The sequence below is a fragment of the Lagopus leucura genome, unplaced genomic scaffold (assembly GCF_019238085.1).
Source record: "Lagopus leucura isolate 7727_CA_CO unplaced genomic scaffold, USGS_WTPT01 Super-Scaffold_100157, whole genome shotgun sequence".
Taxonomy (NCBI): Eukaryota; Metazoa; Chordata; class Aves; order Galliformes; family Phasianidae; genus Lagopus; species Lagopus leucura.
Genome location: NW_024962334.1, coordinates 29,600,860 through 29,614,459, shown reverse-complemented (window position 1 = coordinate 29,614,459; position 13,600 = coordinate 29,600,860). Strand labels below are relative to the sequence as shown.

General features: G+C 39.4%; 1 protein-coding gene across 1 annotated transcript; it reads left to right on the top strand.

Annotated features, from left to right (window-relative positions):
• Window positions 1-483: 483 nt before the first annotated feature.
• STEAP1 (STEAP family member 1) lies at window positions 484-13,121 on the top strand. The gene is made up of 6 exons (XM_042889195.1): window positions 484-562; window positions 1,323-1,406; window positions 3,718-3,822; window positions 5,649-6,161; window positions 8,135-8,299; window positions 10,076-13,121. Exons 3-6 carry the CDS (start codon window positions 3,730-3,732, stop codon window positions 10,331-10,333), a joined length of 1,029 nt encoding a protein of 342 aa, XP_042745129.1. The 5' UTR covers window positions 484-562; window positions 1,323-1,406; window positions 3,718-3,729; the 3' UTR covers window positions 10,334-13,121.
• Window positions 13,122-13,600: the final 479 nt, after the last annotated feature.

Sequence of the window (13,600 nt, the reverse complement as noted above, 5' to 3'; positions counted from 1 at the left end):
AAAATAAACCAACAAATGTAGTTTTTCAAGTGAGGATTACTCTTACATTCAGCTTTGTGCCAAGCTGCGGGAGCGACGAGTCGAGAAGGATCAACGAAGGGAGAACCGAGCGAAAGGAGAGGAGCAAGGGCGTGAAGGGCCGCATTTAGCGGAGCCAGTCTCCCTCCCTCTCCTTCCTCCTCCGGGGCGGGCAGGGCACAGGTGAATGCGCCCTTTGTCCCGGCGGGCCACGAGTCGCGGGCCCCGGGAGGCACTGGGAACGAGGGGCGGCCGGCCCGCGCCCCGCCGACATCGAGGGCGGCGGGATGGGCGCGGAGGGCGGGGCCGGGCGGGGGGGTGGAGGCTGCGGCCGGCTCCCCCCGCCGCTCCCCTCCTTGGAGGCCGGCGGGCGCTCTGTGACTAACCTGAGGCCGCCTTCCCCGACGCAGTCGTACCGGCTCCCGCACGGCGGCGCCTCGCCCCCCGCTCGTGGAGCCTCGCCGTGTTCCCGGCCGCAACCGGGGGAAGCCCCGCGCTGCCGCCCCCCGCCGGGCCGAAGAAGCGGTACCGCCGGCGGGCTGAGGTGGGTGCGCCCCGAGCGGCGCGAGGCGGCGGCGCTGGCCGAACTGCGGGCGGGCGCGTGGCCGGGCTGCCGCCGGCTTCCGGCGCGAGACGGGACGGGACTGGACGGCACCGGACGGGTCCCGGCGGTGGGCCTGGATCCGGGCTCCTCCGTCCCAGTCGCACTCCGACGGACGGGAGCGAGCTCCGAACCTTCCGTGTGAGGCTTTCCGGAGGGGCTGCGTGAGCAGATGGGCAGCACGACGAGTTCTTGCTGTCTGTAGGGTGCTGCGCCGTACATCAACCTAGTTGAAGGCAGGCGGCTGTCCGATCGCTGTCGCGTTGTCATCTCCCAGCGGTGCCAAGGGCGCAGTGGGACGCTTTCCCTGTCCCGCGTCCTCCCATCTCTTCGTTGTTATCTCAGGCTGTTTCTTTTGGCCTTTTTTTTTTTTTTTTTTTTTTTTTTTTTTTAATTCACAGAGCCAGCGCTGAAAACTCTTATTCAGGAAAACCTTTCATTGGTTTGGGAGGATGTTTTTGCAGTCAGGTCTGCCCGGTTTGGGTCCCTGCTGGTTCAGCGCTCTCATCAGCTTGTTTCTCAGGGCTCACGACACTGGAAGCTCAGCTCTCTTCAGCTGCAGGCCCTCCATCCTCGTTCCTAGCTGGTGGTACTGCTGCCTTTGGGGTGAGGGGTGAGCACGGAGGGCAGGCATTGTTACCCTGTTTTCTTTTAGAGCACTTGTGACTGACACACGGCTGCAATTGGTTTCTGTCTTCAACAGGACTTTCTTCAGACGTGTTCCGGACAGAGCCATGCTGTAGATGACTTCGTTCTGACGATTCATAACTCACTGAATAATAGAACTGTAAGTGTTCATATTTAGAGTTCCCAAGGCTATTACTGTGCAATGTTATTGAGTGAATAAAAAAGTTCTATGTTAACCCTGGTGTCAGAAGCCAAGTACGCTATAGTAGTTCAGCACCTATGCTTCCTCGCATGCAGTTGCATGGCTGTAACTCGTATGTTTCCCTGTTAGAGCATATATATTCACTCACACAAATTTATCTTCTTTTCCCTTCTTTTTTTCCTCCCTGCCATGTGAAGCATTAAGAGGGTATTTAAGATTCTATTAAAATAGATTCCCAAAATCAATTTTTTGAGCCAGCAACTGACCAGCTCTTGATTTTTTTTATTTTTTTTTTTCTCTTCATGATATAATTTACTACATTAACACCAATACAGATCTTTAGCTAGAAGCTGTTTCTGGATTTGTCACTTCTAAGTTAGAAGTGATAGCAGCTCAACTCAGGTGAGTTGAGTCTCCCACACAGAGCTTCCCAATCAAAAATTTACTTTTGGACCTCCTAGACAATGTGGTAGCCAAAAGAGGACAGTTCTAAAGAGGCTGGGATCACTGTCTAATCACCCTGTAGGCAGGTGGTATTAACAGCTGAACGCTCAATTGAGGTCAGTACAGAAAAAAAACCAAAGAAGCAGCAAAGATGTGAGTCATAAGCTGCTTTAACAATTTTCAAAACTCAGTCTCATTACCCAAGAAAGCAAAATGTCAGATTCAGTGTTGTTTACATCCTTCCCTTTCCCTCCCCCCCACCTCTTCCTCACTTCATACGTTAAAAATCAGGGGGTACAGTGTGAATGCCCTTAATATTCTGAGTTCCTTTAACAACAGATCTGGAAATCACGTTGTTACCTGTGTTTTCCAAGTAAGTCCTTAAACTACTCTTTGCCATTGTAACAACTAGAAATACACTATATATCAAAACAGATAAAAGTAGAATTTCCTAACTAAAGGTGGGACTGGAAGAGCTGAGGCTTGGTGAAGATACCTGTGATAAAATCACTGCATTTATTTTTTGTAATAGAGAAAGAAAGTAGAAATGTGTTTGTAGCAGCATGTTTTCTTGTGTGCAGGATATACAGACTACCCATTAGCTGGCATAGGAAAGGGTTAATCGCTTGACCTTTGGAGAGAAGCACTTGTTGACCCTACTCTGCAACACTTGGCTAAAAAGTTATGCCCAAAGGGGGAGCTTGTTAGCAGGGAAAAACATCAGAAGATAAATACTCAGGAAAAGAATACTTAGGCGTTGGAAGTCTGTTGGCCTAGTAGAAAGCAATCCCTTCTACCAGACAGTAGAAGACTGTGAGACTCATCCACTGAAGAAACTATGCACAGAAAAATAGTACAACTGTCACATTTAGATACAACTCTCCAAAAGTTTGATGGATATAAAATAACCTGTATTTAGAAAATTAATTATCACACATAGCAATTCAGCTGTTCATTGGGATGTCTACACAGAGGAGCTAATTAGTCCCAGCCTTGAAGGCAGCCACAGAAAACTTACACTGGTCTGGCATTTTGAGCTCCCAGTGGTGTGGCACAAGCACATCTCTTCAGGCAGCGCGTGGCAAGGTGATGAGTGCATTGGAAGTCCTCGGGGAAGTAACTCCTTGCAGTTGCTTAACAGCCTTCTCGGGACTTCTTCAGGGTAGTGTTTCTACTCCTGTCTTAGGATCTCTAGAGAGAAACACCTATTTTATTTTATCCCTTATCTTCCTCTTTGTTTTCTGGCTTCTGATTTCTTACAATCTTTAAGAATCATTTCTGCTGCTTCTAGTGGGTGATAAGAATTGAAAGTGTACCTTGGAGCAGCATGAACAAAGCTTCAGCTGGAGTTTCCTGACAAACTTGATGTCACAGGCTGACTGTAAAATCCATAAAACCTAAGAAGTATTAGCAACCACAAATTGATGTGGGTTTCTTATATCAGCAAGTTCAGCCTGTATCGGATTAGACACAATGTTTTGTTGAAGCTTTTTGTGAACTTATCAAAAATCCATCTTTATAACATTTTACCTGTTATGCCACAAACAAAAGCTGTTTCAAACCTTATTGTTCTATTTAAAAACTTTCACCCTGAATTAAATCTTTCATTCCACTGGTGATGCAGGCATTTAGCTTAAATATTACTTTTCTTCAGTTACTTTGTTCTGTTGATTCATATGCTTTCCACTTTACTTAGGAAAAATAAAAATAACAACTTCTCTGTCAAACGGGTGGAGAAGGGGGAAGAAAACATTTTGTGGACAAAGAGGCCTCAAAATTCCAGTAGGGGATTATCAAAACCTGTTTTTCATCCTGTGTTTTGCAGGCAGTTTCTGCAATGGAGAAGAGGGAAGGTGATAGTCATACCGTTGACCATAATGCATTTCAGAACATCATACCAAGAAGAAATAGAGAAAACCTTAGTGACTTGGTAATGTTTCTATAAAAAAGCAGTTCATATGTCATGCAGAAAATTGCAGTCTTTTGTTTGATTTTGTCCAAAAGCACCATGTTTCCGTAACACTGGCAGATCATCAATGCTTTTAAAGTCTTCTCACAAATTGACATCAAGAGATTCAAAAGATGATGAACAACTGATTCAGTTAAATCACATTTCATAATTAAAAAATGCACAAGTCTTGAGCTAGTTAAAAGTGTTAAAATCTCAGTTTATATAATTTATACTAATATCACGTTGTGTAATGCATGAACTACGCTATTCTTCACTGTCTACAGAATACAAGTTACTTAGGATATACCTTCAGTGTTCATCAAAAATATACATTTTTATCATTTGATAAGCATCTTCAATTATAAAACCCTAATAAAGACCATGCCCTTTAATTTTACTCTGAGGCACTATAGGCAAATCAGTCAGACATGCGGGAACAGGCTGCCTTGACTCCATTTAAGATTTTATGGCAAGATAGCAATGTACTTTTGTTATCTCACAGTTAATAGAAAGCAAAACACCCTGTATTGGAGAGGATGAACACAAGACTTGTATCCACTTACCCTTGTGTTAATCAGTTAATCAGTTTCAATGTATTTGATTCTTAAGAATAAAAACAGGTAAGATCACAGAAATAGGCAAATCCCCTGTATCCTTACAGAATGATTTGAAGTTGATGATCATGAAGGCCATGAAAGTCTTTTCCAATCTAAATGATTCTATGATTCCGTGAATGTCAACTTACATCTTTAAAACTACTGGTAGCTACCTTCCTCAAACCTGACATTGCCCTATCGTTTTCTGGAGACTGGGACACCTGCAACATTAGCCATTCTGAAGCTGAGCTGTTGCCACATTAGTTCAGCTTCACTTTACGTTTCACTGGAATACTAGGAGTTGCATGCTTATTAATGCTGTGTAGTCCCAGCCTCCCCCCTTGGACAGCTGTCTGCTGCATCAACTGCAAAGTCCTGCTGTTGATACATGCATGGATTTCCATTTTGATCAAACACCTCTTCTCCAGACCATAAGAGCTGGGCAATCTTTAAATATGTTATCTAAGTGTAAAACAATGTGTAATACGCTAATACTTTGTCCCAGCTTAGCTCCTTCTAAAGCCTGTGATAATTCTGCCAGCATCTTCAGTGAAACTAGAACCAAATAATGACAACTTGGCAGTAAAAGATTCAGCTTTTTGAACTGGAGTGACTCAGTTTCACAGGTTTTCATAAACGCTAAGAGAACATTATTGCATTTAGGGTGGACAGAAAGAAAAGCTGGGAATTGAGCCCGGAGTTGAAAGGGGCACAACTGATATGCTATATCCCAAATATTTCTACTTACAGCTTTATTCGCTAAATTAATTGTCATTAAAACAGCAGTGACTAAAAGAGCTATTGTACTTCACGTCTCTGGATTCTGTTACTGCACATATTTATTTGAGTAACTTCAACAAATCTGTAGCTGAAATGTGAAATCTTGAACACTTATCATAAGAAGCTTTAGTGATGTTTTATATAACGTAATCTTCTCTTGTGGTATAGTTAACTTCCTGGAATGAAAATCTATTTTGAAATCACCATACATAAGGAATGTAGAATAGAAAATCAACACTAAAATTGCTCAATTACTGACTGTACTATTTGAAACATATTTTTCAGCTACCTTGTCTCTCACAGTGTGTGTGTTGGTTTTGAAGTTTCAGTAATGAAACTGCATAGCATACAAGTTATGATAGCAAATACTGTGATTACAGTTTTAATCTTCTTTTGTTCTCGCTGGTATTTCCTTTCTGTCTATTCCAGAATGTGGATATGCAAGTCACCAATCCACCAGAAGTAACTGCACTTTTTAACTTACACCAAGCACATCATTTTAGTGAGTTTGAATACTCTTCAGAGCAACACTACAAGCAGGATTTGTTCCCCAGGTGGCACTTGCCACTGAAGATAGCATCTGTGATCTCATTATTGACATTTATTTACACTTTTCTGAGAGATGTCATATATCCTTTTATAACAAAAAATGAAAATGTTTTCTATAAAATTCCAATCCTTGTCATAAACAAAGTCTTACCAGTGGTTTCAATTACCCTTTTAGCACTGGTATATTTACCAGGAATATTAGCTGCTGGTTTCCAGCTGTACTTTGGCACTAAGTACAAAAGGTTTCCCTTGTGGCTGGATAGATGGATGTTGTCAAGAAAACAATTTGGACTTCTCAGTTTCTTCTTCGCTGTGATGCATGCCTGCTATAGCCTATGCTATCCGATGAGAAGATCATACAGATACAAGTTGCTGAACTGGGCATTCCAGCAGGTATGATGGGTTCAGAAATTGCCTCTGATTTGGAAGCAACTCCCCACATAGCACAGTAAAGGAATGGAGCAGGACCTACTAGTTGAAGCATGTAATAGGGAGTCAAAAGTCATCACAGCTGTGCCAGTGTGTATTCAATAAGTCACTCTCTTCATCTAGGAATTTTTGACTTGGTGTATAATAATTATAACTGCCTCACAGGTACACGTAAGTCTTTGGCACAGTATTAATTTAGTGTGGATTAGTTTTCTCAGCATCAGTGGAATCAACTATCTACAAAAACTGCTGCATACGCTATTCTTAGACGTCGTCTTTGTAAAGTGAATTATCCAGCAAAAAGCTGAGCTAAATTATAATAATTTTTATTTGCCACAGGCTAAACGTGTGAACACTGATGACTCTACAGTTTGGCTGCTACACAGTAACTTGTTAAAACAATCCAATTAAAATAATTTCTATGATGGTTCCAAGTCATGGGCAATAAATGGCTTGCAAAGCTAAGGTTCTCTGTTACTAAAGAGTATATACTACGTGTATATATCATTCTGAGAGCCACAAGTATTCCATTATAAGGAATAGTCCAGTATAGGGTGTAAACTGCAAAGGTAGTTCTAATATCCTCAAAGTCTAAGATAACATTTTATAAAAAGCAGAGTAAGATGTTTTCTTAAGAATTCTTTTAAACAAAACAATGAAAACATTGAAGATCAGCTTTCCTGGTAGTCTGGGTTGAATGGTTTACCAGAGATTTCTGTGAGATTCCAGTTCTTAAATGCAGATGAAGAAATTATCATATTTGTAGCATATTATATGATGGTGATCTCAATAGCATCAAAGAACTGTTACAAATAGGAGAAGCTTTGAAATCCACTTATTATTTTCATTCAGATCAACCACTGTATTCTGCGCAGCTGAATGCACCAACTTGTTGAACACACAGGACTCAGCAGCTATTCTGGCACGATAATGTCGTTAAGAATGCTTGCTAAATTTACACCATAAAACAGTGCTGTAAATATATTTCCTGTTGTTATAAGCTCCCAGGTATGGTATTTAGTTAGAGATGGAATTTTTTCGTCAAAGAGTAAGATTTCTCATGCTGTGAAGGCAGGCTAACGTGCCTCAGAACAAGTCTTTTCTGAGCCAAGATGCTGATGCAATCTGCACATTCTTTTCATTCAAAGCCTACCTTTGCTCTGCAGATACCAGTGGGGACTTTTTCATTGCAGTTAAATGACTGTTACATTCAGAAACATTCAAACAAACAAAAATACTGTGTTTCAAATCTTACTTCCTAATTACCATTGTGAAAACAACTGTACTTTATGAAAGTTGCTAAGTGCACCAGAAAGCCAATTGTATCCGGGGCTGCATAAAAAGAAGCATGGCCAACAGGACAAGGGTGAGATGATTCTTCCACTCTATTTCACTTGAAAGGAGTCTTGAGACCCCACATGGAGTACTGCATCCAATTCTGGAGTCTCCAGTACAACAAAGACATGAACATGTTACAGCAAGTTAAGAGGAGAGCTGGGAAAATAACTAGAGGGCTGGTGCACCTCTGCCATAGAAAATGTCTGAGAGAGTTCAGGTTGCTCAGCCTGGAGACAAGAAGGCTCCAGGGAGACTTTATTGTGGCCTTTCGGTATATAAAGGGAGCTTACAAAAGAGATAGAATGATTTTTTACAAGGGCATGTAGTGACAGAACAAAGGGCAATGGTTATAAACTGAAAACAGAAAGATATAGATTGGATATAAGGAAGAATTTTTTCATGGTGAAGGTGGTGAGACATTGGAACAGGCTGCTCAGAGAGGCTGTGGGAGCCTCATCAATGGAAGTGTTCAAAGTCAGGTTGGATGGGGCTTTGTAAAACCTGACCTAGTGAAGCATCCCTGCCCATAGCGGGGGTTTGGACTATATAGCCTTTTAAGGTCTTTTCCAGCTCAAACCATTCTGTGATTCTTCTTGCAGGTCAAACAAAAAAAAGAAAGTGCCTGGATTGAACATGATGTTTGGAGGATGGAGATTTATGTGTCCCTAGGAATTCTGGGACTTGCTTTGCTGGCCATATTGGCAATAGCATCAATCCCATCTGTCAGTCACTCTTTGACCTGGAGAGAGTTCCATTATATTCAGGTATACATTTCATGTCATCAACTCCACATTTTTAGGACTGCATGTTTTCTGCTGACATCATCCATAGTTAAAACTATCAAATACAGAATAATTAAACAAACCAATGTGAAAGTTTATTCAGCATCCTTTGTTAACCACTTCACACACACACAAAAAAAAAAAAAAAAAAAAGAGGAAAATGTTCATTTCATTTGTTATTTCAGCAGGAGAAAATACTGTCATGGTCAGGGCATACAGAAAGCTCCAAATTACCTTTTTTTCCTCCTGTGACCTGGTGAAATGTCAACAGCAGTTATTCTTAGGTCAAAGACTGCTGGTGTTTTAAGCATTTAAGACATCTTCTGTGCCTTTTATGTTTCAGGAAAGCTTTGTGTGAACTGGAAGTAGGTGGTACTGATCCAGTTCGTAGGGTTGCCATACAGCATGGGATTTCACAGCACAAGAATTGCTTGTTGCTCACTTGAAGCCACTGTGGCTATTCTGTACTGCCTGAGAAGTACCTGGTGCCTAGAATGTCCAGAAAGCTCGTACCTTCTGAAATGCAAAGGTTTTCCATCTGCACTGTCACCAGTCACACAACCCACTCCAAACCAGTATTCTGAGAATGAGGCATTCTGAAAAGGAACAGACACAAAATCAAACCCACCTCATAATTAGTTTTCCTACAGATGTTTGGGGTACTTTTTCATTCACCTAAGTATTTGCTTCTCTCTTAGTTCACTGTATATTGCATAATAATAACACAAAATATAATAATATATTTTAAGATAATAATAAAATAATCAGGCATAGTTCTGCATCAGTATGATCATAGTGTGTTAAATAAGCACTGAGCTAGTTCTCTGAACACCAAAATCTGAAAATTTGAAGACCTATTGAGCACCTATCATTTGAAAACATGATATCAATTTGAAAAGTAGGTATGAAATGTATATTTTCTGACAATGATTTGGGATTCTGTCCATTCTATTTAATGCACCAGTTGCAGGAAAAATTTGTCAGACTTATATAGACTGTATAGGAGGGAGTCTCCCAGTGCATGATTACTTCTTGTATTAAATGATCATTGTGAAGAAATCCATAATAATAATAATAATAACACCCAGAAGATTAATAGTAATATATTGGATTAGTTTTGTAAACAAATAACTTGTATATTTAAAAATTATTTCTTATTGATTTAGAAATTAGAAAGGCAGTGTTGGACTTCACACTGGTGGCAGTTCCATTTTTGTAATAAAAACAAGGTTATTATGTACACAGGAAACTCAAAACTGCTAGTGACTCTGGCATAACTCTTCCTTTCCTCTTCAAATTCAAATCCTAAGTCAAATTTATCATAGTACTATGCTTACTACAGTTACTGATTTAAATTGACTTTAAAAATTCCCTTTGCAAACAATTGATTGAACTGCTCATAAACTTGCTTTTGAACTCATAGTAATTTATCAGAAAAGACATCAGGATGCAGAGGACATCCACAAATTGAGATACTGAGAACCGACCCATTTTTGGGAATCTTTTATCTCTTCTGTATATTATCAGTATTACAACAATAGCAGAAAAATGTGCCCCCTGCTTTTTTTAAAGGTAGCATATAGGTGTACAATTGGATGCTAGAATTATAGGCCTAAAATTTTAATTAAAACCTAATATTCTCTTTTCTACCACTTAGATGTGCTGGTTGAGGACCTTTTTGATCTCCATATTTGCTTAACAGAGTAATCTTTTGCCAAGCTGGAAAAAATAAATGACTTATTATCTTTCTTTTTTCAGAGCAAGATGGGATACATAGCTCTGCTGCTGTGCACAGTTCATGCACTGGTGTTTGCTTGGAATAAGTGGGTTGATGTTAACCAATTTATCTGGTATACACCACCTTCATTTATGGTAGCAATTTTTCTTCCTATTGTGGTCCTGCTCTGTAAATGCATACTGTTCTTTCCATGTTTCAGAAGGAGGATAAAAAAGATTAGATGTGGTTGGGAAGCTAATACACAGACCAATCAAACCAACCTGATTTCCAGACTATAGATCAAATATGGACATTCCCTATCTGATGCATGTAAATGTGCTCAAGTCAACAAAATGTTTACTTGCAAGCTTTGTTTTCATCTATTTCTTAGATGTTTCATGTTTACTTTTCATTTCAGCCGCAGGGGTATGGAATACCTGATGCAATTTGAACTTCTGTTGTGACAGAAATTGGAAAGATTAATTTCACACTTTAATCTATTTGGTATTCTGGTATTTGATCATTTCTTTCTTCTGACTCACTGCTCTTAAAATGCCAGTGCTTCATTGCTTCAATCGTAATTCTTTCACTAGAAAATGCAATCATAAATCACTGCTCCAGATGACCACAGAAAGTAAATAAATCATTACACCACAAAATCCAGGAATGCTTTCTGTATCTCACAGCCATGTTTGTTCCCTGGTTAAATCTCAGTGTTATGAAGGGGGGACAACTTGAGTATTTATTGTCCTGTTTCCCGTTATATCCTGCATCTTACATTTAACTGCAGAAGGGATCCTTTAGCACTAGAGCCAAATGAAAATCTGCATTCCCACCATGTCTTGAATTTAAACAATCAAGTAAGCAGAAGTCTGGGGAACTTTACAAGGGAAATCTTTCCTGAGGCTTAGGCACAGTCTGAAAAAAAAAGAGTTTTTAGGTTCAGATCTACATCTTATACAGGACTAGGTGTGTCTGTTTATTTAGAACTATAAAGTTTTCATTTTTTTTCCATGAACATATTCTTTTGTTTCTGATGCTGGAAATTTTCCATGCTTTTGACCTAAGCCTGCAGTCTTTGACACGTGCTAATCTTTATTAGCACAGATTTTTCCAGTGGGGATAGCTCACACATCAAGTAAATACGTTTTACCATTTTACTATAGGGCCAGCACAATTATGGGACTGGAAGAAAATTATTAAAAACTGGCGTTTGAACCTTGACAATGATTTGGTGATATTTTTGTGTGAAACTACTGCTGAATGCATTTGCTTTTACTTAAATTTTAGTGTAAGTTGATGAAACTTCACTTTCTTTGTTTTACATAGATCTGCCTGAATGCCTTAACTGAATAATTCATTTGTTAACTTCTATTTTAAATACTTTATGCAGCAGTTAATATTTTCACACAGCATCAGAAACATTGTTGCAGTTTCCCTGCATGAGCTGACTGGGACATGGATTGATGATGCCACCTATTGCTGGAATCATCCAAATGAGAATTGCAGTGGTTCTGGTATTAAACAAAGAAGAAAATGTCTGTGTAAGAGAATATGTAATACATGGTGCTAATGATTCTGTTTTACATTTGTGGACATGGTTCACTGAGTGTAAATATCAAATTAAATAACTATTCCTACATTTTGTATTTTCCTGGTTTTAACTCCATTCAGTTATTGCAGCTTAGAAGTTGTGCTTGTGTTTTGCACTCAGTGTTGTACTTTGAAAATAATGGGAACATGGTGGCCTGTGTAATATAGTCTGAAAAGAATTGAGTGGCATTGTGTGTCGGTAATGCATGACAGAGGTGGGCACTAAAACACAGAAAGCCTGCCTGTGAACTTCAGAAATTTCTAAAGGGAAATGGTTGTTGTCAATAGATCAGCATTTACATTTCTTTAAAGGAAATAAAATTAATTAGAAGTCATGTTAGAGAGAAAAAATATCAAAGGCTTACTTGAAATATTAATTGCACTTGTTGTCAGGAGTCATACAGTTGTGCTTTATTTTTTCACTGAAACAGATTAAGACCAGTGCAACAACAAAGTAATTAAATTCTCTTCTACCAGCTACTCTTCGTCTAGCTAATCAGAAGTTGTGTTTGAATTTACTACTTAGGACTAAGCTGAGATTTTAAGTACTGCAAAGCAACCCCAGCCTTTAACAGATTAATGTTTGTTTTTATCAAAATGGGTCTCTCCGGAGGCAGCTCTGCTGTTCCCCTACTAAGAAAGTCTGGAGAATTTAGTGCAGTCTCCAATTTTGCTAAATTCTGGTCAAATCGTTGGCTTTGTTGTTTACAGCTGATCATAGAAGTCAACCCTTTGAAACAGGAATGAAAACTGAAGAGAGATTAATGAAAACACTCCTTGCACGAGGCCATTCAAAGCTATTTTTATGACATGTGCAAAACAAAATCTCAAATATGAGCCAGGTTTTCTGTACAATAGATTGCCTTTTTATTTAGAAAGTAATGTTCCAGCTTTTAAAGCATGCAAATACAACAGGTATGGGGAAGATCATGTAAGGAGTAAAAAGGGCTACAGAAGAAAATGCTATCGACAACATTTTATTTCTCCCTTCGTAACAGATATAATTTAGTTCAACATTAATTAAAATAAATGTGTATGTGCCTTTTAGTTCATGTAGCTCATTCAAAATTCAGTGTATTAATATGCCTATGTACTACTATAAAATATAGAAATGATGTTTATGCCAATTTGAGGCACTTACTTGTATAATAATTATTTTTATAAAATCATGCATCATTAAATGTTTCAATGTATAGATTGTGTCTGCCACTGTGCAATGTACATCCAGACCTGTATAAGGACAAAAAAGGTATTTTAAAACTAGAAGAGCTGCCGATGGGAACAATAAAATGTCTTCATTCAAGGGAGATCATTCTCCCCATGGTGACTGAAGAGTCTGGAGTTTCCAAAGGAGAGAAGGTAACTGTATGAAAAACCTAATGGATACTTTGATAGGAGAATGTAATGAAAATAAATTCTGACAGATCTTTTAACTGACAGTCCATATATTCTAGCATTTGTATAAGAATTTGTGAGAAGGAACAGAAAGCTCAGCTAGTTGTGCAGTGTTTTAAAGGAAGACCTATAATCCCTGAACACATTGATTAAATACCAGGAAAGATCAAGAATAATGAAGACATTCAGGAGGAAAAAGTAATACAGACGTATTTGGTAGGAATCCATCACTCTAGTCTAAGTGGTTTTGCAATGCCTCTACAAAAGCTGCAAATTCCCTGAGTTGTTACATATCACAGATATAATTAAATCAGACATATAGAACCGAAACTCACTGGAGAAAGAACTTTTAAATTGTTAAAGGGACTTGAGGAATTTTGTGCCAAGATTACATGGGATAACCAGATCCCATAATACTACTCTGAAAATGTGCCCAGGAAGCCAGAACAAGGGCTGTGCTGGCTCTGGTTTAATGTCAATTCCTGTTGACAGCAGTCTTTACTGTAACCTGCCCCTCCCTTTGGCCACTCTTCTCGGTTCTCTCAGTTCTGCTAACAGAAGAGTTTAAAGTCATGAAG

Coding starts and splice junctions, on each gene's coding strand:
- STEAP1 (XM_042889195.1), top strand. CDS start 3,730: ATGGAGAAGAGGGAAGGTGATAGTCATACCGTTGACCATAATGCATTT. Junction 3,823..5,648: donor GAGAAAACCTTAGTGACTTG/GTAATGTTTCTA, acceptor TGTCTATTCCAG/AATGTGGATATGCAAGTCAC. Junction 6,162..8,134: donor TGAACTGGGCATTCCAGCAG/GTATGATGGGTT, acceptor TTCTTCTTGCAG/GTCAAACAAAAAAAAGAAAG.